The following is a 26,429-nucleotide window of genomic DNA, read 5'->3' as shown; positions in this document are numbered from 1 at the left end:
AATGGATCTTATTGATAGTAGGCTATTGTAGCATTTCCCTCTCATTATAGTTCTTTTTTTTTGATATCACAAAACATGTACAGTGCATTCGGAAAGTATTCAGACCCCTTGACTTTTTCCACATTTTGTTACGTTACAGCCTTATTCTAACATTTACATTTACATTTACGTCATTTAGCAGACGCTCTTACCCAGAGCGACTTACAGAACAAGAATAGACTGACAAGTTTCAGAAGAAAGTTATTTGTTTCTGGCCATTTTGAGCCTGTAATCGAACCCACAAATGGTGATGCTCCAGATACTCAACTAGTCTAAAGAAGGTCAGTTTTATTGCTTCTTTAATCAGAACAACAGTTTTCAGCTGTGCTAACATAATTGCAAAAAGGGTTTCCAAATTATCAATTAGCCTTTTCAAATTATAAACTTGGATTAGCTAACACAACATGCCATTGGAACAAAGGAGTGATGGTTGCTGATAATGGGCCTCTGTACGCCTATGTAGATATTCCATAAAAAATCTGCCGTTTCCAGCTACAATAGTCATTTTCAACATTAACAATGTCTAAAGTGTATTTCTGATCAATTTGATGTTATTTTAAATGGACCAAAAAATGTGCTTTTCTTAAAAAAAATAAAGACAATTCTAAGTGACCCCAAACTTTTGAACGGTAGTGTATACATTTTCAATTATCACCATTTTCTTCAACCATTTTTGGTCTTTATTGCAGGGCCGACAGACAAATTCCTTACTTTTTCCACCTTCCACTTGCCTCTTCCATTTTTGTGGTTATGCTGCAATTAGTTGGTTGTAATTTCCATATGTCTGTGTTAGCTGCATGTGTGACATAACTCCACCAGCACTATTTATGATATCATTTACAAAAATTATACCTTTTCAATTAGTATATTGGAGTTTAACCACAATATTTGTTGTATTATTTATTGTCTTTTCAGGTGGATTAAGTTGAAATTGCAACCAACTTTCTAAGGCTTGTTTAAAAAATTACGATATTTTGGAAATTATTTTGTTTTTAAATAACCGAAAGTGAGCAGTTGTAATCTGAATAAAAGGGGAAAAAGCCATTCTTGAACTTGGGGTGAGACATTCTTATTCATTTGCTAGAGAACCATTTCGGATTTAAGTATAACTTTTGTATGACTGATGCCTTTAGTGAGAGGTCTAATGCTTTAATATTTAATCATTTTTGCCCTCCGAATTCATATTCGTTGTATAAATAGGCCCTTTTAATTTTGTCTGGCTTGCCATTCCAAATAAAATGGAATATTTTTTGTTCATATAATTTAAAAAGCAGGTCACTAGGTGTAGGCAAAACTATAAGCAAATAGGTAAACTGTGATATGACTAAAGAGTTAAATCAGGGTGATTTTTCCACAAATAGACAGGTATTTTCCTTTCCATGGTAACAAGATCTTATCTATTTTTGTTAACTTTCTATAAAAATGTATTGGAGTGAGATCATTTCTTTCTTTCGAGATATGTGTACCGAGTATGTCCACATCCCCGTCAGACCATTTTATTGGTAAACTACACAGTAATGTAAAAGTATAATTTTTTAGTGATCTAATACGTAATACAGTACACTTATCATGATTTGGTTTTAATCCAGAGGGGCTAGAAAAAGTATCTAGATCCTTTGTGAGGCTGTGGAGGGATTTTAATGGTGGTTTTAAAAGAAAACATGAATCATCAGCATAAAAGCCACGGATTTCTAAATGTAACAGCTAACATTTCGATGGCCATAATAAATAGATATGCCGATAGTGGAAAACATTGTTTTACTCCTCTTGACAGTTTAAAACTTTCTAAGATGTAGCCATTATTTACTATTTCACACCTAGGGTTACTATACATAACTTTAACCCATTTTATAAGAGATTCCCCAAAATTGAAATATTCCAGGCATTTATATGGACTTGGTCTTTTACAAAATCTTCTCTATACCACCCCTATCTTGTCACAACACAACTGATTGGCTCAAACGCATTAAGGAAATAAATTCCACAAATTAACAAGGCACACCTGTTAATTGAAATGCGTTACAGGTGACTGAAGCTGGTTGAGAGAATGCCAAAGAGTGTGCAAACTGTCATCAAGGCAACGGGTGGCTACTTTGAAGAATCTCAAATGTAAAATACACTGCTCAAAAAAATAAAGGGAACACTTAAACAACACAATGTAACTCCAAGTCAATCACACTTCTGTGAAATCAAACTGTCCACTTAGGAAGCAACACTGATTGACAATAAATTTCACATGCTGTTGTGCAAATGGAATAGACAACAGGTGGAAATTATAGGCAATTAGCAAGACACCCCCAATAAAGGAGTGGTTCTGCAGGTGGGGACCACGGACCACTTCTCAGTTCCTATGCTTCCAAGCTGATGTTTTGGTCACTTTTGAATGCTGGCGGTGCTTTCACTCTAGTGGTAGCATGAGACGGAGTCTACAACCCACACAAGTGGCTCAGGTAGTGCAGCTCATCCAGGATGGCACATCAATGCGAGCTGTGGCAAGAAGGTTTGCTGAATCTGTCAGCGTAGTGTCCAGAGCATGGAGGCGCTACCAGGAGACAGGCCAGTACATCAGGAGACGTGGAGGAGGCCGTAGGAGGGCAACAACCCAGCAGCAGGACCGCTACCTCCGCCTTTGTGCAAGGAGGAGCAGGAGAAGCACTGCCAGAGCCCTGCAAAAGGACCTCCAGCAGGCCACAAATGTGCATGTGTCTGCTCAAACGGTCAGAAACAGACTCCATGAGGGTGGTATGAGGGCCCGACGTCCACAGGTGGGCGTTGTGCTTACAGCCCAACACCGTGCAGGACGTTTGGCATTTGCCAGAGAACACCAAGATTGGCAAATTCGCCACTGGCGCCCTGTGCTCTTCACAGATGAAAGCAGGTTCACACTGAGCACGTGACAGACGTGACAGAGTCTGGAGACGCCGTGGAGAACATTCTGCTGCCCGCAACATCCTCCAGCATGACCGGTTTGGCGGTGGGTCAGTCATGGTGTGGGGTGGCATTTCTTTGGGGGGCCGCACAGCCCTCCATGTGCTCGCCAGAGGTAGCCTGACTGCCATTAGGTACCGAGATGAGATCCTCTGACCCCTTGTGAGACGCTATGCTGGTGCGGTTGGCCCTGGGTTCCTCCGAATGCAAGACAATGCTAGACCTCATGTGGCTGGAGTGTGTCAGCAGTTCCTGCAAGAGGAAGGCATTGATGCTATGGACTGGCCCGCCCATTCCCCAGACCTGAATCCAATTGAGCACATCTGGGACATCATGTCTCGCTCCATCCACCAACGCCACGTTGTACCACAGACTGTCCAGGAGTTGGCGGATGCTTTAGTCCAGGTCTGGGAGGAGATCCCTCAGGAGACCATCCGCCACCTCATCAGGAGCATGCCCAGGCGTTGTAAGGAGGTCATACAGGCACGTGGAGGCCACACACACTACTGAGCCTCATTTTGACTTGTTTTAAGGACATTACATCAAAGTTGGATCAGCCTGTAGTGGTTTTCCACTTTAATTTTGAGTGTGACTCCAAATCCAGACCTCCATGGGTTGATAAATTGGATTTCCATTGATTATTTTTGTGTGATTTTGTTGTCAGCACATTCAACTATGTAAAGAAAAAAGTATTTAATAAGATTATTTCTTTCATTCAGATCTAGGATGTGTTGTTTAAGTGTTCCCTTTATTTTTTGGAGCAGCATATATTTTTATTTGTTGTTACTACATGATTCCATATGTGTTATATCATAATGTTGATGTCTTCACTATTATTCTACAATTAAATAAAAATCCAATTATATTTGATTTGTCACATACACATGGTTAGCAGATGTTAATGCGAGTGTAGCGAAATGCTTGTGCTTCTAGTTCCGACCATGCAGTAATATTTAACAAGTAATCTAACAATTTCACAACAAGTTTAAAGTCGCTAGTGATACATTTATTACATCCAATTTTTAATTATTAAAGTGGCTAGAGATTGAGTCAGTATGTTGGCAGCAGCTGATGTGCCTTCTTCACCACGCTGTCTGTGTGGGTGGACCATTTCAGTTTGTCCGTGATGTGTACGCCGAGGAACTTAAAACTTTCCACCTTCTCCACTACTGTCCCGTCAATGTGGATAGGGGGGTGCACCCTCTGCTGTTTCCTGAAGTCCACAATCATCTCCTTTGTTTTGTTGACATTGAGTGAGAGGTTATTTTCCTGACACCACACTCCGAGGGCCCTCACCTCCTTCCTGTAGACCGTCTCGTCGTTATTGGTAATCAAGCCTATCACTGTAGTGTCGTCTGAAAACTTGATGATTGAGTTGGAGGCGTGCATGGCCACACAGTCATGGGTGAACAATAAAGAAAAACCTTTGAGTAGGTGTGTCCAAACATTTGACTGTTACTATATATTTGTAAACCTACCATTAAACCTTTGACATGTATGAACACACGGGTGTGATCAATCTACAGTGGTCCGTGCAGTGTACGGTGTGATTAGAACACTTAGAACGTCCAGCTACGATTGATATAACAGTCAGCGGTTGAGCTGGTCACAGTTTCTTCAGAGAAACATTTTGCACAAATACAGTGTTTACAACATTATGTCCTCAATTATTTCTGGATGCAAAGTTCAGACACTCAGAGAAGTAGCAACAGCATAACACAATTCTCATCCAAACCGGGAAATTTAGGCTACATTAGTCATAGCGCTAAAGGAGCCAAGAGTGACCTAACACAGTTAACTCTCGGCTGGCAGAAACATAATATTAATCGGCAAATAAAAATGACTATTTACAATTCATCACATCACGGGTGACCTCACCAGTGATCAAAATAATTGAATAAAACACTTTTTTGTGTCAACCAAAAATAATAAAAGTTGATACTGTTTGCAGTATGCATGTTGTACGGGGTGTGGTCTACCTTCATTCACTTCCGGAAGCTTACTGGAAAGACGAGTGAACCATCCCTTCATCGCGTTTTGTTATAACATCTTTGGTCTAACAGATGTTTCCATGACAACCTGAATGCATTGCATGATGTCAACAAATATGCGCCACACATAACTGTCAATTACCTTAGCATTCATCATCATAATCAGTACAACCTTCAAAAAAGTATTTTACACACGTGTCCATCAAAATCTATGCAAGAATCGAAATGTGAGATATTTGAAACTCACACGTGAAAAGGTTATGAAGTACCATGATATTTGCACTGTTAAGCATACTGTAGCTGCAACTAAGTAAACCTCTAATTGTCCTCCAATATTCCACCCGTTAAAACCTCCCCCCATCCCAAGTTGGGCTGTCGTCCCTGTGACTGGCTGACCACCCCTGTACACATGGATCATAGGACCTTTGAGAGATAGGGGCCCATCCTTTCAAAAGAGCACATGGTGCGTGCCAACTACAGTACAGGACCAGATTCGCAGTGAACAGCATTTCTAACTCCTTCGCCTTCAGTTGTACTGCATCTAGTTATAAAAAAATATATAAAGTGACTTCGGAAAGTATTCAGACCCCTTGACTTTTTCCACATTTTGTTTCGTTCCAGCCTTATTCTAAAATTGATTGAATTATTTTTGTTCCTCACCAATCTAAACACAATACCCCATAATGACAAAGCAAAAACAGATTTTCCTTTCAAATTCATTACAAATTAAAAACGTAAATATCACATTTACATAAGTATTCAGATCCTTTACTCAGTACATTGTTGAAGCATGGCACTGAGTCTTCTTGGGTACTGTACGACGCTACATGCTTGGCACACCTGTATCTGGGGAGTTTCTCCCGTTCTTCTCTGCAGATCCTCTCAAGCTCTGTCAGGTTGGATGGGGAGCGTTGCGACACAGTTATTTTCAGGTCTCTCCACAGATGTTCGATCAGGTTCAAGTCCGGAATCTGGCTGGGCCACTCAAGGACATTCAGAGACTTGTCCCAATGCCACTCCTGCGTTGTCTTGGCTGTGTGCTTAGGGTCGTTGTTCTGTTGGAAGGTGAATCTTCGTCCCAGTCTGAGGTCCTGAGCGCTCTGGAGCAAGTTTTCATCAAGGATCTCTCTGTACTTTGCTCCGTTCATATTTCCCTCGATCCTGACTAGTCTCCCAGTCCCTACCACTGAAAAGCATCCCAACAGCATGATGCTGCCACCACCATGCTTCACCGTAGTGATGGTGACAGATTTAATCCAGATGTGATGCTTGGCATTCAGGCCAAAGAGTTCATTCCTGGTTTCATCAGACCAGAACATCTTGTTTCTCATGGCCTGAGGATGGCTCACCTCTCACAGTTCTGGGTGACTTTAACCTCCCCACGTCTACCTTCGACTCATTCCTCTCTGCCTCCTTCTTTCCACTCCTCTCCTCTTTCGACCTCACCCTCTCACCTTCCCCCCCTACTCACAAGGCAGGCAATACGCTTGACCTCATCTTTACTAGATGCTGTTCTTCCACTAATCTCATTGCAACTCCCCTCCAAGTCTCTGACCACTACCTTGTATCCTTTTCCCTCTCGCTCTCATCCAACACTTCTCACTCTCCCCCTACTCGGATGGTATTGCGCCGTCCCAACCTTCGCTCTCTCTCTCCCGCTACTCTCTCCTCCTCCATCCTATCATCTCTTCCCTCTGCTCAAACCTTCTCCAACCTATCTCCTGATTCTGCCTCCTCAACCCTCCTCTCCTCCCTCTCTGCATCCTTTGATTTCCTCTGTCCCCTATCCTCCAGGCCGGCTCGGTCCTCCCCTCCTGCTCCGTGGCTCGACGACTCACTGCGAGCTCACAGAACAGGGCTCCGGGCAGCCGAGCGGAAATGGAGGAAAACTCGCCTCCCCTGCGGACCTGGCATCCTTTCACTCCCTCCTCTCTACATTTTCCTCTTCTGTCTCTGCTGCTAAAGCCACTTTCTACCACTCTAAACTCCAAGCATCTGCCTCTAACCCTAGGAAGCTCTTTGCTACCTTCTCCTCCCTCCTTAATCCTCCTCCCCCCCCCCCCTCCTCCCTCTCTGCGGATGACTTCGTCAACCATTTTGAAAAGAAGGTTGACGACATCCGATCCTCGTTTGCTAAGTCAAACGACACTGCTGGTCCTGCTCACACTGCCCTACCCTGTGCTTTGACCTCTTTCTCCCCTCTCTCTCCAGATGAACTCTCGCGTCTTGTGACGGCCGGCCGCCCAACAACCTGCCCACTTGACCCTATCCCCTCCTCTCTTCTCCAGACCATTTCTGGAGACCTTCTCCCCCTACCTCACCTCGCTCATCAACGCATCCTTGACCGCTGGCTACGTCCCTTCCGTCTTCAAGAGAGCGAGAGTTGCACCCCTTCTGAAAAAACCTACACTCGATCCCTCCGATGTCAACAACTACAGGCCAGTATCCCTTCTTTCCTTTCTCTCCAAAACTCTTGAACGCGCCGTGCTTGGCCAGCTCTCTTGCTATCTCTCTCAGAATGACCTTCTTGATCCTAATCAGTCAGGTTTCAAGACTGGGCATTCAACTGAGACTGCTCTTCTCTGTGTCACGGAGGCTCTCCGCACTGCTAAAGCTAACTCTCTCTCCTCTGCTCTCATCCTTCTAGACCTATCTGCTGCCTTTGATACCGTGAACCATCAGATCCTCCTCTCCACCCTCTCCGAGCTGGGCATCTCCGGCACCGCGCACGCTTGGATTGCGTCCTACCTGACAGGTTGCTCCTACCAGGTGGCGTGGCGAGAATCTGTCTCCGCACCACGTGCTCTCACCACTGGTGTCCCCCAGGGCTCTGTTCTTGGCCCACTCCTATTCTCGCTATACACCAAGTCACTTGGCTCTGTCATATCCTCACATGGTCTCTCATATCATTGCTATGCAGATGACACACAATTAATCTTCTCCTTTCCCCCTTCTGACAACCAGGTGGCGAATCGCATCTCTGCATGTCTGGCAGACATATCAGTGTGGATGACGGATCACCACCTCAAGCTGAACCTCGGCAAGACGGAGCTGCTCTTCCTCCCGGGGAAGGACTGCCCGTTCCATGATCTCGCCATCACGGTTGACAACTCCCTTGTGTCCTCCTCCCAGAGTGCTAAGAGCCTTGGCGTGACCCTGGACAACACCCTGTCGTTCTCCACCAACATCAAGGCGGTGACCCGATCCTGTAGGTTCATGCTCTACAACATTCGCAGAGTACGACCCTGCCTCACACAGGAAGCGGCGCAGGTCCTAATCCAGGCACTTGTCATCTCCCGTCTGGATTACTGCAACTCGCTGTTGGCTGGGCTCCCTGCCTGTGCCATTAAACCCCTACAACTCATCCAGAACGCCGCAGCCCGTCTGGTGTTCAACCTTCCCAAGTTCTCTCACGTCACCCCGCTCCTCCGCTCTCTCCACTGGCTTCCAGTCGAAGCTCGCATCCGCTACAAGACCATGGTGCTTGCCTACGGAGCTGTGAGGGGAACGGCACCTCCGTACCTTCAGGCTCTGATCAGGCCCTACACCCAAACAAGGGCACTCCGTTCATCCACCTCTGGCCTGCTCGCCTCCCTACCTCTGAGGAAGCACAGTTCCCGCTCAGCCCAGTCAAAACTGTTCGCTGCTCTGGCACCCCAATGGTGGAACAAGCTCCCTCACGACGCCAGGACAGCGGAGTCAATCACCACCTTCCGGAGACACCTGAAACCCCACCTCTTCAAGGAATACCTGGGATAGGATAAAGTAATCCTTCTAACCCCCCCCTTAAAAGATTTAGATGCACTATTGTAAAGTGGTTGTTCCACTGGATATTATAGGTGAATGCACCAATTTGTAAGTCGCTCTGGATAAGAGCGTCTGCTAAATGACTAAAATGTAAATGTAAATGTCTGAGAGTCTTTAGGTGCCTTTTGGCAAACTCCAAGCGGGCTGTCGTGTGCCTTTTACTGAGGAGTGGCTTCCGTCTGGCCACTCTACCATAAAGGTCTGATTGGTGAGTGCTGCAGATTTGGTTGTCCTTCTGGAAGTTTCTCCCATCCCCACAGAGGAACTCTAGAGGTCTGTCAGAATGACCATCGGGTTCTTGGTCACCTTCTCCCCCGGGCAGTCAGCTCTAGGAAGAGTCTTGGTGGTTACAAACTTCTTCCATTTAAGAATGATGGAGGCCACTGTCTTTTTGGGGACCTTCAATGCTGCAGATATTTTTCCCCCCAGATCTGTGCCTCAACACAATCCTGTCTCGGAGCTCAACGGGCAATTCCTTCGACCTCATGGCTTGGTTGTTGCTCTGACATGCACTGTCAACTGTGGGACCTTATATAGACACTTGTGAGTCTTTCCAAATCATGTCCAATCAATTGAATTTACCACAGGTGGACTCCAATGAAGTTGTAGAAACATCTCAAGGATGAAATGTAAATGTAAAATGATCAATGGAAACAGGATGCACATTAGTTCAATTTTCAGTCTCATAGCAAAGGTTCTGAATACTTGTGAAAATAAAATATAAATTATACATTTGCAAAAAAAAATAGAAAAACCTGTTTTCGCTTTGTCATTATGGGGTATTGTGTGTAGATCGCTGAGGATTTTTATTTATTTAATCAATTTTAGAATAAGGGTGTAACGTAAACATTTTTGGAAAAAGTCAAGGGGCCTGAGTACTTTCCAAAGGCACTGTATCTGGAGCCCTGTAGTTCGGTTTATAGGAGATGAGTGTGCAAATATGCTATTGAAAGGGATTGACAACGCATAACCCACCAAGCATCTGGGTGTTGCTATTTGTACCATTGGAATTCAATACTTCTAATAATTTGTTTGGGTGGTGAGGGGAATAGGGAGAGGGGTGGGAAAGGGATATACATCTTTATCATGGAAGAACAATTGTCAAAAAGATCCCTGTAAAATGCAGAGACATTATTTTCTCATTCGCCTATTCTAGCTTGTTTTACTCTCTGAAGACATGGACATTGCTGTTTTTTTTGTCCCCCGTAATGAAATCGGGGAGGGGACTGTGTATTTGTCTCCGTCTTTTTGTTTTTATGCATTTTGTACATGTTCATTGCTTTGTGGTCTTTTTGGTTGTGTCTTTATGGAAAAGGCTAAATAAAATGTTTGAAAGAAAAAAATATATACAAATAGAGGACTGGTTCCGGACAACTGCGTGATCACGATCTCTCCACAGCCGATATGAGTAAGTTCTTTAAAAAGGTCAACATTCACAAGGCCTCACGGCCAGACGGACTACCAGAACATGTACTCCGAGCATGCGCTGACTAACTGGCAAGTGTCTTCACTGACATTTTCAACCTCTCCCTGTCCAAGTCTGTAAAACCAACATGTTTCAAGCAGACCACCATAGTCCTTGTGCCCAAGAACACTAACGTAACCTGCCTAAATGACTACCAACCCGTAGCACTCACGTCTGTAGCCATGAAGTGCATTGAAAGGCTGGTCATGGATCACAACACCATTATCCCAGAAACCCTAGACCCACTCAAATTTGCATACCGCCCCAACAGATCCACTGATGATGCAATCTCTATTGCACTCCACACTGCCCTTTCACACCTGGACAAAAGGAACACCTATGTGACAATATTATTCATTGACTACAGCTCAGCGTTCAACACCATAGTGCCCTCAAAGCTCATCACTAAGCTACGGACCCTGGGACTAAACACCTCCCTCTGCAACTGGATCCTGGACTTCCTAACAGGCCGCCCCCAGGTGGTAAGGGTAGGTAACAACACATCCGCCACGCTGATCCTCAACATGGGGGCCCCTCAGGGGTGCGTGCTCAGTCCCCTCCTGTACACCCTGTTCACTCATAACTGCACAGGCAGGCACGACTCCAACACCATCATTAAGTTTGCCGATGACACAACAGTGGGAGGCCTGATCGCCGACAAGACAGCCTATAGTGAGCAGGTCAGAGACCTGACCATGTGGTGCAAGGACAACAACCTCTCCCTCAACGTGATCAAGACAAAGGAGATGATTGTGGACTATAGGAAAAGGAGGTCCGAGCACGCCCCCATTCTCATCGACGGGCTGTAGTAGAGCAGGTTGAGAGCTTCAAGTTCCTTGGTGTCCACATCACCAACAAACTAACATGGTCCAAGCACACCAAGACAGTCGTGAAGAGGACACGACAACACCTATGAAGAGGGCACGACAACACCAGGAGACTGAAAAGATTTGTTATGGGTCCTCAGATCCTCAACAGGTTCTACAGCTGCACCATCAAGAGCATCCTGATGGGATGCATCACTGCCTGGTATGGCAACTGCTTGGCTTCCGGCCGCAAGGCACTACAGAGGGTAGTGCGTATGGCCCAGTACATCACCGGGGCCAAGCTTCCTGCCATCCCGGACCTCTATACCAGGCGGTGTCAGAGGAAGGCTCTAAAAATTGTCAAAGACTCCAGTCACCCTAGTCATACACTGACCTCTCTGCTACTGCACGGCCAGCGGTACCGGAGCGCCAAGTCTAGGTCCAAGAGGCTTCTAAACAGCTTCTAACCCGAGGTTATAAGACTCCTAAACGTCTAATCAAATGGCTTCCCAGACTATTTGCAATGCCCCCCCCCCCCTTTACGCTGCTGCTACTCTCTGTTATTATCTATGCATAGTCACCTTAATAATTCTACCTACATGTACATATTACCTCAATTACCTCGACTAACCGGTGCCTCCGCACAATGACTCTGTACCGGTACCCCCTGTATATAGCCTCGCTATTGTTATTTTACTGCTGCGCTTTAATCATTTGTTTCTTTTATTTCTTACTTTTTTTGTATTTTTCTTGAAACTGGATTGTTGGTTAAGGGCTTGGAAGCATTTCGCTGTAAGGTCTACACCTGTTATATTCGGCGCATGTGACAAATAACATTTGATTTGATTTGGAATTATGTCCTGCATCAGCTTATACAGTATGGATCAGCGGTGTGAACTGTGGATACATATGGGCTGAAGTCAAATTATTCCACTCATGCAATGCTTGCATTCGCGAAACAGGGGTTATAGGGTGTATCATACCTCCAACCAAGGCTTTGAGCAAGACCGTGTCAAAGTCATCTGGTCCCTCCTGCTCTCCGTGGTAGACAGTGATCAGATCCCTGTTCAGGTAGATGCTCAGAACCTGTGAACATGGGATAGGAGGAGAGATGCTGAGGTGTAGGTGAAAATAGTATGATGACCAGTTTGGCAAACACTGTTCAAGGGCAATATTTGAGAGGGTCTTTATTGTGGTCAGGCTTTTCAATGTCAATTGAAATAATTATGTTGAAAACCTATCCAATCCTTTCACCTGTTTGTGGTAATGAGGGAAAGGAGATGAAGAGAGGAAGCCGTGAAAGACAATGCTTAGCTGAGAAAATTACCCTTTGCAGCAAAAGACTGCCCCACATTCTCCCCTGCTCTTACCCGTTCTACCAGTTTGTCCATCTCCGTTTCAGACGGAAAGTGCTTCCTAACCCTCTCGGCCACTCTGTCTTTAAGGTCCACACTAGGTCCCGCTTCCCCCTCCCCCTCGGTGGAGGACAGGACAGGGGGCGCAGACGATAGGCTCTCCAGGACGTCACTGACGAGGTCGGCCACACCACCCGACCCCGCCAGCACCAGCCAGGGCATGGAGTTCCTCAGAGAGAGATCCAACCGCTGGGAAGGAGAGAGAGGGAAGAGGGGAGGGAGGATGGAGGAGGGAAGTGGGGGAGAGAGAAGGGAGGGTGATATTCAAGCATTGCAATATACACAGAGAGCAATGAGCAACTAATAGATTGATGATCAAAAAGGGTTTGTAAATAAAACTACTCAGACTATAAGAAATTAAGTCATGTGATTGTACCTCCAGCATGGTTGTCTCTCCTGATATCAGCATGCACAGGACGGGGATGTCAATGCTTCCACTGCCTGACAGACAGACGTTCAGAAATTATTACAACTTCCAACAAAAACAACTGAGTAACAGCTTGAAATTTCTCAAAGGTTTCTGTTAGCTATACATTACTATTTCTGGCAGGTAAACTAAGAAAGCACTAGTGTATTACAGGGTTCCTACACAGATAAGAGAAACATAATGTTAAGAATAACAACGTTTTTAGCGCAATGCATTTTGTTATTGTGTGTCACTGCACTTAAAGAATGAATCGTCTAAGATTACCTTTTCAACTCTGTGTGCTTGAATTTACATTTTGATAAGCTCATTGAAAAGACATGATGTGACATGTAATGGCTAGCCCGGCATGCTCTCCTACACTTGGCAGAAGAACTAGACTATGCCATGGCTGAGGTCCAACAGATGCCATAGTTGTAAAATCGTATTATCATGCATGCAGTGCTTTACTATCACCACAGGATGGCATAGTGCACTCTCACGATGTCAACCTGAAACTGCAATAGCTACTCTAGGCATTTCAGCACACAATTAGGTGATGTCAGAGGTCATAGACTATAATAACAGCATTGAATGGTTATAATGCCATAGATTAAAAAAAAATAAAATTAAGTTACTATATTTTATTTTAATACATTTTTGGGGGGGGGGGGAACTTTTTATTGATTTATTTTATTTCACCTTTATTTACCCGGGTAGGCTAGTTGAGAACAAGTTCTCATTTACAACTGTGACCTGGCCAAGATAATGCAAAGCAGTGCGACACAAACAACAACACAGAGTTACACATGGAATGAACAAACATACAGTCAATAACACAATAGAAAAAGTATATATACAGCGTGTGCAAATGAGGTAAGATAAGGGAGGTAAGGCCATAAATAGGCCATAGTGACAAAATAATTACATTTTAGCAATTAAACACTGGAGTGATAGATGTGCAGAAGATGAATGTACAAGTAGGGATACTGGGGTGCAAAGGAGCAAAAATAAATAAAAAACAGTATGGGGATGAGGTAGTTGGATGGGCTCTTTACAGATGGGCTATGTACAGGTGCAGTGATCTGTGAGCTGCTCTGACAGCTGGTGCTTAAAGTTAGTGAGGGAGATTTGAGTCTCCAGCTTCAGTGATTTTTGCAATTCGTTCCAGTCATTGGCAGCAGAGAACTGGAAGGAAAGGCAGCCAAAAGTCAAATTGGCTTTGGGGGTGACCAGTGAAATATACCTGCTGGAGCGCCTGCTACGGGTGGGTGCTGCTATGGTGACCAGTGAGCTGAGATAAGGCGGGGCTTTACCTAGCAAAGACTTATAGATGACCTGGAGCCAGAGGGTTTGGCGACGAATATGAAGCGAGGGCCAGCCAACGAGAGCATACAGGTAGCAGTGGTGGGTAGTATATGGGGCTTTGGTGACAAAACGGATGGCACTGTATCCAATTTGCTGAGTAAAGTGTTGGAGGCTATTTTGTAAATGACATCGCCGAAGTCAAGGATCGGTAGGATAGTCAGTTTTACCAGGGTATGTTTGGCAGCGTGAGTGAAGGATGCTTTGTTGTGAAATAGGAAGCCGATTCTAGATTTAATTTTGGATGGGAGATGCTTAATGTGAGTCTGGAAGGAGAGTTTACAGTCTAACCAGACACCTAGGTATTTGCAGTTGTCCACATATTCTAAGTCAGAACCGTCCAGAGTAGTGATGCTGGATGGGTGGGTAGGTGCGGGCAGCGATCGGTTGAAGAGCATGCATTTAGTTTTACTTGCATTTAAGAGCAATTGGAGGCCACGGAAGGAGAGTTGTATGGCATTGAAGCTTGTCTGGAGGTTAGTTAACACAGTGTCCAAAGAAGGGCCAGAAGTATACAGAACCCTTGTGGTAACACAAGATTAACCCTTTCACGCGTGAGTTCCAAATATCTCTGACGGTTGCCACAGCGTGAGTTTTTTTGTGCACGTGATGTTAGAATGTTCTCTCCATTCCAGAATGTGATTGTTACGTAACAGTGCATTTAATCCACGCTGCCCTCAAACCAAAGCACGCAGACTGTTTTTATTTATAGGCTGTTTCAACTTCAATTTCAAATGATTTTCTAACAAGTTTTTATTTTCTAAGAACAGTTTGAATTTAGGTGTGTTCCGCCTCCTCATTCATTCACATAAAAATAGTCATTTTTACTTTTGCGGACAATTTAATTTTTGGGACATTTCTGACCCGGACAAAATTCCCCAAGCACTTTCCAATTGTTTGTGCAGTTCAAGTCTGCAGACATTTGCTAATCTCCCGTCAGAACAGGATCTGCACACGTGTTCACATTTTCCATCTGTTGCCCTCATTGTTTTCGTTACTAATAATAACTTTGGAAATGTGTGCGTTTCTATCAAAGTAAGTGCATTATTACGTTGTAATAGTTTATGTATGTCGTTTCTATTGTAGCGTACTGTATGTATGGAGCATAATAGATTTGTGTATATTCTTTATAACCGCGGACACGTGAGGTAACGTTACTCATTTTATAACCTTTATGTTATATTCAATCGTGCTTAGGTAGCTAGCTACATTTTTCTATCAGCTCTGTAAAACAATGCTAATTGCGTCAGAGAAGTATTATCTTGTGTTGTATTTTGAAGCTACATGTCCTTATGACTCCCTAGTGGCGCAGCGGTCAAAGGCACAGCACGGGGTCAAAGGCACAGCACGGTGCTAGAGACGTCACTACAGACTCCCTGGTTCAAATCCATGCTGCGTTTCTAAGTAAGTGCCTTATTACGTTATAATAGTTTCCGTATGCTGTAGCGAGAATAATGTATACTTCTTATAAGCGAGGGGACGTTACTCATTTTATAACTTTACATTTTAGTCATTTAGCAGACACTCTTATCCAGAGCGACTTACAGTAGTGAATGAATACATTTCATACGTTTTTTTTTTCTTCCGTACTGGCCCCCTGTGGGAATCGAACCCACAACCCTGGCGTTGCAAACACCATTGCAAACACCATGCTCTACCAATTGAGCCACAGGGAGGCCCACCTTCATGGTGTTATATTCAATCGTGCTTAGGTAGCTAGCTACATTCTTCTATTAGCTCGGTAAAACAATGCTAGTTGCGTCGGAGAAGTATTAGCTTGTGTTGTATTTTGAAGCTACATGGCCTTATGACTCCCTAGTGGCGCAGCGCTCAAAGGCACTGCATCTCAGTGCTAGAGGCATCACTACAGACACCCTGGTTCAAATCCAGGCTGTATCACAACTGGCTGTGATTGGGAGTCCCATAGGGCAGCGCACAATTGGCCCAGCGTTGTCCGAGTTTGGCCGGTGTAGGCCATCATAGGTAAATAATAATTTGCTGTTAAATGACTTGCCTAGTTAAATAAAATAAAACATATGACCATGGTTTGTTTATTTGGTCTATTCAGCATGGCTCTGTTCTGCCCTGCCTTGCCCCCTTGTGGAGCTCAAAAGTTAGTTTCTTACTGTTATAACTCAAATCTGTGATTTTGTCAATGCAATAAACTATTTTTATAGCTGTGTTTATTATGTTATTTGTAATATTGTTTTATTGCTATATCCTTATATTGTATTCTAATTAATAATTCCTCTTTATTCTGTACTTTCAGAAACCACAAACAGTATTTGCCAATATCATAACTGGACATCTTTCGAGCTGAAGATTGAGGACAGCTTTTGTATGCTAACGTTCTCTCCTTAACAGTTTTACTGGATGGAAACACAGCAAGAAAACACATAGGCCAATATGTAATAGTCGTCTATTTTATTGAAGTATTGGTAGTTGGTTCAACAACAACTTGTTTTACTAGAGGACAAAAAATTGAATATGCATAACCCATATTTAATATTCATGCAGTGACTGAACAAGAACTGCATTTCCACCCCCACCTCTAAAGGCATAGTATCATGGCAGGTCACCTGTCAAGTCACCTGTCAGGTCAGTCAGTCACTTATTGCTGCAGATGTGCTCAATAATGCTTGAGCATGTGATACTCCTCAAAGCATGGTGAAATACATAGAGGTGTATCACAAGCTAAACACATGTATTTTGTCATCTTCCTCTGCTTACTTCTCCTGGCGCCAGACAGGCAGACTTTGCAGTGCCTCCGTGTGCGACTACCTTGAGCAGCAGTTTGAGGGACTTTGCAGGGAAAATGCCGTGCAGTGAGGCGTAGGGGATTGTCTAAAGCAGGGCGACCCCCAGTGGAGGGGCGCCGAGGGGTGTGGTGCTCCTCCAACAGCTCTCTCATGAGGTTCTCTCTGTATTTTTGGTAGGTAATTACTTTACCTATGAGGGAGTGGGGAGGATGAGGAAAGTTAGAGGATGATGAGGCAGTGGGTAGGTTGGTGAGATATTGTCATTGTAATTGCATAATGGATTTGTATGTGAACTGTACATCCAATTACAAAAATACCTTGTTCAGTAATCATCTCACCTGTTAGTTGGCGGTGAACTATGCTGCAGTTGAGGACAGCAGTGTCGATCAGCTGGAAAAATATCTTCTTATACCACTTGGTCGTTTTCCGAGTGCATTCCACAAAGCTGTTTATCATGTCCGCCTTATCCACGGCCCCCATTTTGAGGTTATAGTCTAGCACACAATCTGGTTTTATCTTTCTCTCTCCCGTCAGGTGGTCCACCTTCCCTGTGGCCGACATGGTTGCTGTATGGACAGTGGAGAGGACATGGACGTCTCTTTTGTCATGCCACTTTACTGCCAGCTGTTGACCGTTCTCCTGGAACTCCACCTCCCCTCTCTGCATCTTCCTGCATCCGAATGCCGGCATCCCCTTCCTGTTCGACCTGACTGTGCCACAGGCCCCTGTGCTGTTGGAGAGCAGATGCTGGAAGAGTGTGGGACTGCTGTACCAATTGTCCACGTACAAAGTGTGTCCCTTGCCGAGATGAGGAGCCAGCATGGTCATCACCACGGACCCAGACACCCCAAGCCCCTCATAATGTTTGATGTCAGTGGTAGACCCTGTGTACACTATAATATCCAGGACATATCCTGTCTTCACGTCGCACATGACAAAGAACTTGACCCCAAACCTGTGCCTTTTGGAGAGAATATATTGACGGAACGCCAGCCTACCTTTCCATAACATCAGGGACTCATCAATGCATAGGTCCTTGTATGGCACAAAGACCCGACCAAATGCTGATGTCAGGCTGATAAGAACAATTCTTATTTTGTATAACGGGTCACTTAGGATGGCAGTAGCATTGTTGACGAAATGCAGGCATCGCAGCAGAATTAGGAAGCGGTCTTGGGAAAAGAGGGTGGCAAAGAAGGGAGTTGCAAACATAGGATCTGTGCTCCAGTAGTCTCTTAGGGAGTTCTTCTTTTAGTTTCTTCTTTACTATCCCCATGAGGAGGACTGTCACCAGGAAGGTATACATTTCACTAATTGTGGTTGTCACCCATTTAGCGAGTTTCCCCCTCACTCCTGGCACTCTCTTCTCCTGTAGCTCCAAGGCATAGCGATTGGTCTCCTGTACTATGTTTCCCACGAGCTCCTCTGTCAGAAACAACTTGAAGCACTCTGCCTCAGTTGGAAATGGCAAGGGGCGTTGCACTCCAGACTGGGACTCGTCAAAGCAAACAGCAGGGCCAGGAGGGGTGAAATGGCTGGCGGCCTTCCAGCTACCACAGAACTCTTGTACTTCATCCACTGTCGGTCTGCCTCCATCACCACCAGCATCTTCAAAGGGACCTGGTACTTCGTCAGTGGACAAGGGAACCTCAGATTCAGGGTTCTCAATGGCTACAAGGTTGGGGGGCAGCTCCTCACTGTCACTGTCAGAATCTGATTCCTGACTTTCAGACTCATTGTCAGAATTTTAAAAAATCTCCAGAATTTCCACATTTGTGAGTTGTCTCCTTTTGAAAGACATTGCTAATGCTACAGCTTAGCTCACTAGCTACATACATAAACAACAACACTGAATGGCTCAGAGTGAGAGGGTACGTGATTGACTGCCGGCATGCGTCACTTGTATCAATAAATCACCATCAGAAAATGTTTTGTGTGGTAATTATTTGTGTATTTACTGTTTTATTCACATGTTTTCAATTCTAGGTGACAAATCATGCATTCCGATTCTTGCATAGATTGTAATGGGCACATATTATGTGTGTAAAATACTTATTTGAAGGTTATACTGATTATGATGAGCTAAGCTAATTCCAGCTATGTGTATGGAGCCATGTTTGTTGACATACAATGCATTCTGGGTTTCACGTAATCGTCTGACCAAAGATGTTATAACAAAATGAGGTGAGTAAGAGTTCACTCATTTTTTGAGGACTTCTGGAAATGAATGGTGGGATGTGAACGACAGTAGACACACCCCTTCAACGTGCATACTATAAACAGACCGAACTCATCTTGTCTGTTATTATCTTCGGTTTCTGTGAGGAAAAAATGCATGGCTGCGCGCTGAAACTAATCGTCGGATTACTTTCGATTTCTAGAAAGTGTTTTACTCAATTATTTTGATCAACGGTGAGCAAACCCGTGATGTGATTAATTGTAAATAGTAATTGCTATTAGCTAATTCATAGTGTAGTTTATGTCAGCCGAGAGTTAGAAAATATGACCGCTTGTGTTGCGTCAATCTTTCCTCAGCGCTAGGACAAATGTAGCCTACATTTTTCCGGTTAGGATGATTGTGTTATGCTATAGATACTTCTGTGAATATCTGAACATTGCATCCAAAAATAAACTGCTCACATTCTGGACATAACTTTGTAAGGACTGTGTTTGTGTAAATAGTTTATGAAAAAAGTGTGGCCAGCTGCGCGCTGAAACTAATTGTCGGATTACTTTCAATAATTGTACATAGTAATTGCTATTAGCTAATTCATGGTATAGTTTACGTAAGGACTGTTTGTGTAAATAGTTTCTGAAAAAAGTGTGGCCAGCTCAAATGTTGATTGTTGCGTCATTCGAAACTGGCCGTTCTAAATGAGCATTCTAAATTAGTGTTCTAATCACACGGGGTGTGATCGTACGCTTCAGGGACCACTGTAGAACGATCACACCCCGTGTGATGGTACGTGTGAAAGGGTTAATCATCCTCTAGAATTCAAATCAATACTAGTGTAAGTAATATGGTAATAGCTTGGTGTTGCCACCTGACAGCCTAGCTTTAACCTATCCAGTTCAACCAGAACCACAACAGCAGGGCAACAGAGACAAAAGGCAGCCCTGTTCGAATAGTTCCAAATGCATCTTTCCTTGAGGTGATCACTGATCTAACATGATTGTCCAGTCATGCTGATGAGTGATTACTTCAAGAAAGGAGGAGGAAAGGATGAATTTTGGATAGGTTGAAGACACGCAGTCAAGTGGCAACAACAAGATAAAACCATATACTAGTATGGATTCAAATAAAGACGCCCTCCACCGGAAGTAGTGCCCTTATTTCTCACATGGTTTACCTGAGGCACGTGCTTTTGTTTAGCCTGAATTAGAACATAGACTAAATTGACGTATTTGAATCCAACGTCTCTCACCCCAGATGCCTGTGCGCTGATGGGAAATATAGTCCTCCAGCCGGGCCCTGAAGCCTGCCTCGCCCCCTCTGCGGCCTACACTCCCATCATCCACCAGAAGGAAGGCCTGGTAGTTGTTGTCCAGGCAACATGAGTCACGGGACGTGTTCTGGAAGTAGTACCTAGCAGGGAAGCTACCCTGAAAGAGGGGGAAACAAGACATGGTCAGAACATGAGGGCTTTTCATACTACTGTGACTGGAACGAATTGCAATAATCGCTGAAGTTGGAGACTTATATCTCCCTCACTAACTTTAAACATCAGCTATCTGATCAGCTTACCAATCGCGGCAGCTATACACAGCCCATCTGTAAATAGCCTATCCAATCTACCTACCTCATCCCCATATTGTTTTTATTGACTTTTTTGCTCTTTTGCACACCAGTATTTCTACTTGCACATCATCTGCACATCTATCACTCCAGTCTTAATTTGCTGAATTGTAATTACTTGGCCTAAATACTATGGCCTATTTATTGCCTAACCTCCTCATGCCATTTGCACACACTGTATATAGACTTTTTTCCTATTGTGTTATTGACTGTACGTTTGTTTATTCCATGTGTAACTCTGTGTTGTTGTTTGTGTCGCACTGTTTTGCTTATATAATATATATTTTTTAAATAAATAAAACTGAGCCAAACCGAGCCAAGCCAAGATATCCACCATCATTTCCACCATAGTTTCTTGAACTATGCTGAAAGAGACAATGTGAAAAGGAAATATCTGAGTTAGCTGTTTGGTTCGGCACGATAGCGTGCGTGCATTACCTGCGGATTGACCAGCTGCTGGCGGTTGTGGACCAGGCCCCAGGGAGCGATGCCCAGAGCCACCACCTTGTTCAGGGAGACAGAAGAGGCAGCGGTGGCATGGTCCCTTACCGCTTCCCCTACACACCTCCCGACACCCTCACGCAGGCCTCCAGTAAGTATCCACGCTCCTGTAGTAGGTGTGTGTGTGTGTGTGTGTGTGTGTGTGTGTGTGTGTGTGTGTGTGTGTGTGTGTGTGTGTGTGTGTGTGTGTGTGTGTGTGTGTGTGTGTGTGTGTGTGTGTGTGTGTGTGTGTGTGTGTGAGAGAGAGAAAGAGAGGGGAGAATATCATGGGGTGTTAATACATGATCAAGTATATTTCCAGTTCAAAGTGGTAAGATGGTATTACATTGACAAGTAATGATGGTTACTTGGAGCAAATATGATTCAAGAGAAATAGCTAATAAAGTTAGCAGACGATTCTGTCATTGTCAGTTGCTTTCTAGGAAAACAACTGAGTAGGCCTAATGTTGTAGAATGGTGAGGCCACTTTTATAGAGACCAAATGTTACAAAAAACAAAAGTCATGGCAACTCACTCACTCATTATCAATTTGTAAGTCGCTCTGGATAAGAGCGTCTGCTAAATGACGTAAATGTAAATGTAAATGGTTCTTTAGTCAAAATATTCAATATTTAATTCAGGATTATTGATTGTCTAAATACATCTGTCCTCTCCTTGTACTTCTCCTTATTGAGCCAATTACTCTCTCTTTCCTCCCACTCTTAAGTTTATAGTTATTTGTACTTGCATCAGCAGTAGCTTTTAACCTAGATAATGGTGGGTGTCGTATGTGATGCCGGAGTGGGGGAGTGGTAGTAGTGGGAGTAGAGCTTCTCAATGAAGTGCTAAAAACCAGAGCATCTCATAAAAGGGCTCCTGAGTAGCGCAACAGTCTAAGGCACTGCATCTAAGCGGTTGAGGTGTCACTACAGACACCCTGGTTCGAATCCAGGCTGTATCACAACTGGCTGTGATTGGGTGTCACGTCCTGACCAGTATAGGGGTTATTTGTGATTGTAGTTTGGTCAGGACGTGGCAGAGGGTATTTGTTTTATGTGGTTCGGGTGGTGGTTTGTTTAGAAGGGTGTTTGATTTATTATTTCCGGGTTTTGGGTTATGTTCTATGTTTTTGTATTTCTATGTTAGGTAATTGACTCTCAATTGAAGGCAGGTGTTTGTAGTTGCCTTTGATTGAGAGTCCTATATATAGGGATGTGTTTTGTTTGTTAATTGTGGGTAGTTGTCTTTAGCACTGCTGTTATGTGTATAGCCTGCTAAACTGTTTCCGGTCATCGGTTCTTTGTTTATTGTTTTTCCGTGTTTACATTTATTTAATAAATATAATGATGAGCACGCAACCCGCTGCGCCTTGGTCCTCTCTTCACGAAGACAGCCGTTACATTGGGAGTCCCATAGAGCGGCGCACAAATCCCCAGCGTCGTCCGGGTTTGGCCGGTGTAGGCCATCATTGTAAATAAGAATTTGTTCTTAACTGACTTGCCTAGTTAAATGTAAAAAAAAATATTAAAGGAATGTTATATATTGCATAGGAGGCTGAAACACAGCAAAGGTGAATTAAAAAAAATAATAAACCCACTTACTAATAATCTAGATGGAGCAGAATACCTAGAGATATGAACCCCTTGGGGAGAGACAATTCATGCAATTGTATTATCCCTTGAAAGACCCCTCTCCTTATGGAAATGGCAGGTTAGAGAGCAAGGTTTTCCAAATATGCAGTCATCCTAGCATATTCAAAGGGTCACAGGAAAATTCAAAAAGGATCAGAAAGGTGGGTCACAGCTTGTACAACTTTGGTAACCACTGGGTCAGAGAGTGTAGAGTGCGGGACAGCTACGAACAGTAGTGGATTTCCACGATTCCCTATCACCCCTCGGGGTATGGGACTAATTTGGAGTACAATGACCATTTCCTCTCTCCAGAAGTGACAAGGCCACGGGCCCGCACCAGCTACTTGTTGTTCTCCAGAAGTCACTCTGAGGCCTAAGAGTTCAAGACAAAACAATAAATATTCTCACACTCACTGTGGTATTGCACGGCGAGAGAGTTGTATTGCGGTTATGCAAGGCAGAGGTCATACAGTAGTGTGAGAATTGTCTTCAGTTCTTAGTGTCTTTCCTGTTGCTATAAGTACGCACTTACAGAAAATATACTAAATATATTCACATCACCAAATAATTTATTAAAACACACTTTTTGCAATGAAGGTCTAAAGCAGCCTCAACAGCACTCTGTAGGGAAGCACCGTGATCTACCTGGAGGACAGCTAGTTTCCGTCCTCCTCTTGGTACATTGATCTAGCAGGCTCATGGTTCTTACCCCCTTCCATAGACTTACACAGTAATTATGACAACATCGGGAGGACATCCTCCAACCTATCAGAGCTCTTGCAGCATGAACTGACATGTTGTCCACCCAATCAAAGGATCAGAAAATGAATCTGCCATCCCAACTAGCTAGCTAGTTTTTACCTACTCAAACACGTGGCTCAAACAGAGAGGGGTGCTATGTTAGCTAGCTGGCTATGGCTATCTAACACTGGAACTCTTCCAAGTCAAGGAAAGCTTCTGGTTTTATTAATTTAATGCCACCGGGGCCCTCCAGTGTAACTGCTAAACTGCTTGCTGACTATACACTGTACTGCATGATTGTAGCGGCTATGACGTTAACTAATATGGTGACAACAATGTAGGCTATGTGTAGAGGTTAGTGGTTATGATATGAAGGTTTGGCTTGGGAAGGTTTTTTCGTCTGGTCACAGACAGCTAATGTGTTGTGCACTTATGTCCACAAGTGAAGGGAAAATGTGAGAGGAGGAGATCGCGTAGATGCGAGAAGGAATTATACAACGATAAAAATGATCATGCTGTTTGTATTTGGCTGCTATGAAAGTGAACTGTGTTTGTGTGTGTAGTCATTCTGCCGATTCTGTTGAAAAATGGGGATAAACGGAAGCAAACGGATCGAAACGGGTATAAACATACCTGAATTTGTCCAACAGAAACTCTCGTTTGCAACTGTTGATTACACCCAAGATTAACTAGATGCAGGCAAGAGTGTGGAAGATGGTATTGAATGTGTCACTGTCTGTTATTTTGATTACTAAAAATGTTCTCTCGACCTGTGCACCTATGTTGTAAACTTTCAGTTACAGGCTAGGTTGTAGCAACCTCATGATGGGTTAGGGAAAATTTGAGTATCATGTAGTAGCTTAAACCTGTCAATGTTACATTGACCTGACTGAATGGAATATGAATGACATGCTGTAATAGAAAAAAAATTATAATATAAAAAAATAATAAAAAAATAATAATAACTGTCCATCTTAAATGGCCGCTACTGATTACAGTATATCAAAAAACTCACCTACTCATTATGATTTATAAAAGCGGATGTGCACAAAGGTGGCGGCCTCCATGGACTTACCTCGTTTGATACGTTTTCTGTATTGTAGCTTTCTCACCGTTACCCTCTTTTTATATCTGTATTTAGCACAGTATAGATGATCCCAATTGAACAATGTTGTGCGCCATAGTTTAAAACTCTGTAGATAGTGCTAAAACAATGACATCATATCTGTATTCTGCCATCTTTATGCACATGTGTGTTCAGAAAGTGCCATTGAGTAAGGAGAGGAGGCGGTTCCATCAGTACCTGTGCTCTGGGAGGCTTTGACCAATCCCTGCCTCAGGACCTCCCGTACCCACGTCTTGACCTTTGCCCTCCCCTCCCCGCTCACCACTGACACCACCAGGTTGGGCGGAGGTAGCCCCCAGTGGGCCGTCATCAGGGTGTAGACGATGGAAGGAGGGGTGTCCCACGAGAGACGCAGGAACTAGGGGAGAGAGAGAAAGAATGGTACATGCCAATAGTAGACAGTCTATACAATAATATTGTATATAGTTTAAAGTATAGTATACTCTCTTCGTCTCCTTCCCTTCATCTGCACTAATGTAAAATATCTGTGTCTCTGCTCTATCATTACTACCAGAAAGCCATAGTAATGATGATTAATCAATTCAGGAACAAAATGAATGTTGACAGGGGAAAGAAAGCAGTATGAAAGATGGAAGCAGCAGAGAGAGAAACAGTAAGACAAGTACATACATAGTGAGAGAAAGCAAATAGATCTACAGTGGTTCCTCCTTTAAAAGTTGCGTCATACTGCGGCACACCTTGGGGCTGCTGCAGCATTCTGTGGCACACTATCTATTTGTCAGCCATTTTTTCTGTTAATGCAACTTATTGCTAGTTTGACCACCAGAGGACATCTTTGAGAAGCATTTGATAGTCTTCTGTATTGGCGTTACCAGAGAATTTTAAACCTTTTTGTAATAACATAGTATATGGGATTGATTTTAAGAAATTTGGCTTAATTAATTTGATTAATATTATGGTGTTTCTATTCATAGAAAACAAAAAACGAAACCCTCATGGAATGGAAAATATGGTGCTGTACAACGTGACGGTCAGGAGAAGGCTACAGGATTGGAGGATTCTAAATTGTTTGCCTTCATTAGACAACTTTGTTCCAATATTTCTGTAAATCAGTGATATTTATTCCATAGTAATTCGTTATGGATCCATAACTAAATCAACATCTGCATTTTGAAAGAGTATTTTTATCATTATATTATTAACAAAATGTGTTTATTTGTTTATTAGGCTTCTGTGCAGTCTACAATATATACTGTAGTAAACATGGGAAAGTGCCTAATGCCTTACATAACCTGTTAGGGCTAGGGGGCAGTATTTGCACGGCTGGATAAAAAAAATGTACCGATTTAATCTGGTTACTAACCCTACCCAGTAACTAGAATATGCATATACTTATTATATATATATATAACACCCTAAAGTTTCTAAAACTGTTTGAATGGTGTCTGTGAGTATAACAGAACTCATTTGGCAGGCAAAACCCTGAGACAGATTCTGACAGGAAGTGGATACCTGATGTGTTGTATTACCTTTAAACCTATGCCATTGAAAAACACAGGGGCTGAGGAATATTTTGGCACTTCCTATTGCTTCCACTAGATGTCACCAGCCTTTACAAAGTGTTTTGAGTCTTCTGGAGGGAGATCTGACCGAACAAGAGCCATGGAACGATGATGGCCCATTAGACATCTGGCGCGCGAGTTCATGTTGGGTACC

The 26,429-nt window shown here is 43.6% G+C and overlaps 2 protein-coding genes and 1 long non-coding RNA gene across 10 annotated transcripts in view; 1 reads left to right on the top strand and 2 right to left on the bottom strand.

Annotated features, from left to right (window-relative positions):
- LOC106579418 (transient receptor potential cation channel subfamily M member 4) overlaps positions 1-26,429 on the bottom strand; it is a 115,916-nt gene that overhangs the window by 72,349 nt on the left and 17,138 nt on the right. For all 5 annotated transcript variants that reach the window (XR_006760774.1, XM_014159313.2, XM_014159310.2 and 2 more), the window contains exons 4-9: positions 24,930-25,110; positions 21,213-21,382; positions 20,404-20,581; positions 12,828-12,892; positions 12,407-12,640; positions 12,020-12,122 (exon numbers count right to left, since the gene is read on the bottom strand). Coding sequence is in view for 4 of the 5 variants with exons in the window: in XM_014159313.2 (XP_014014788.2) it covers positions 12,020-12,122; positions 12,407-12,640; positions 12,828-12,892; positions 20,404-20,581; positions 21,213-21,382; positions 24,930-25,110 (931 nt within the window). In the remaining variant the exon portion in view is untranslated. The remainder of the gene's footprint in view (positions 1-12,019; positions 12,123-12,406; positions 12,641-12,827; positions 12,893-20,403; positions 20,582-21,212; positions 21,383-24,929; positions 25,111-26,429) is intronic.
- On the top strand, positions 15,064-17,801 carry LOC106579420 (uncharacterized). 4 transcript variants are annotated; one of them, XR_006760775.1, is made up of 6 exons: positions 15,105-15,254; positions 15,524-15,623; positions 16,489-16,627; positions 16,737-16,817; positions 16,969-17,151; positions 17,513-17,801. It is a non-coding gene; the product is annotated as an uncharacterized lncRNA (long non-coding RNA). The 4 variants fall into 4 exon arrangements; XR_006760777.1 differs by having other exon boundaries at positions 15,106-15,254; positions 16,777-16,817; XR_006760776.1 differs by having other exon boundaries at positions 15,104-15,254; positions 16,777-17,151.
- On the bottom strand, positions 16,849-18,190 carry LOC106579419 (piggyBac transposable element-derived protein 4-like). The gene is made up of 2 exons (XM_014159314.2): positions 17,317-18,190; positions 16,849-17,168 (listed from the first exon to the last, which is right to left on the bottom strand). The coding sequence occupies exons 1-2, from the start codon at positions 18,188-18,190 to the stop codon at positions 16,849-16,851; spliced, it is 1,194 nt and encodes a 397-aa protein (XP_014014789.2).

This window comes from Salmo salar, chromosome ssa19, assembly GCF_905237065.1.
Source record: "Salmo salar chromosome ssa19, Ssal_v3.1, whole genome shotgun sequence".
Taxonomy (NCBI): Eukaryota; Metazoa; Chordata; class Actinopteri; order Salmoniformes; family Salmonidae; genus Salmo; species Salmo salar.
This window is presented reverse-complemented; position numbering and strand designations above follow the sequence as displayed.

Excerpts from the sequence above, each read along its gene's own strand:
- LOC106579419 (XM_014159314.2), bottom strand. The coding sequence starts at position 18,190 with ATGTTTGCAACTCCCTTCTTTGCCACCCTCTTTTCCCAAGACCGCTTC. Across the intron at positions 17,169-17,316 it reads AGTTCACCGCCAACTAACAG|GTAAAGTAATTACCTACCAA; the intron begins GTGAGATGATTA and ends ACTCCCTCATAG.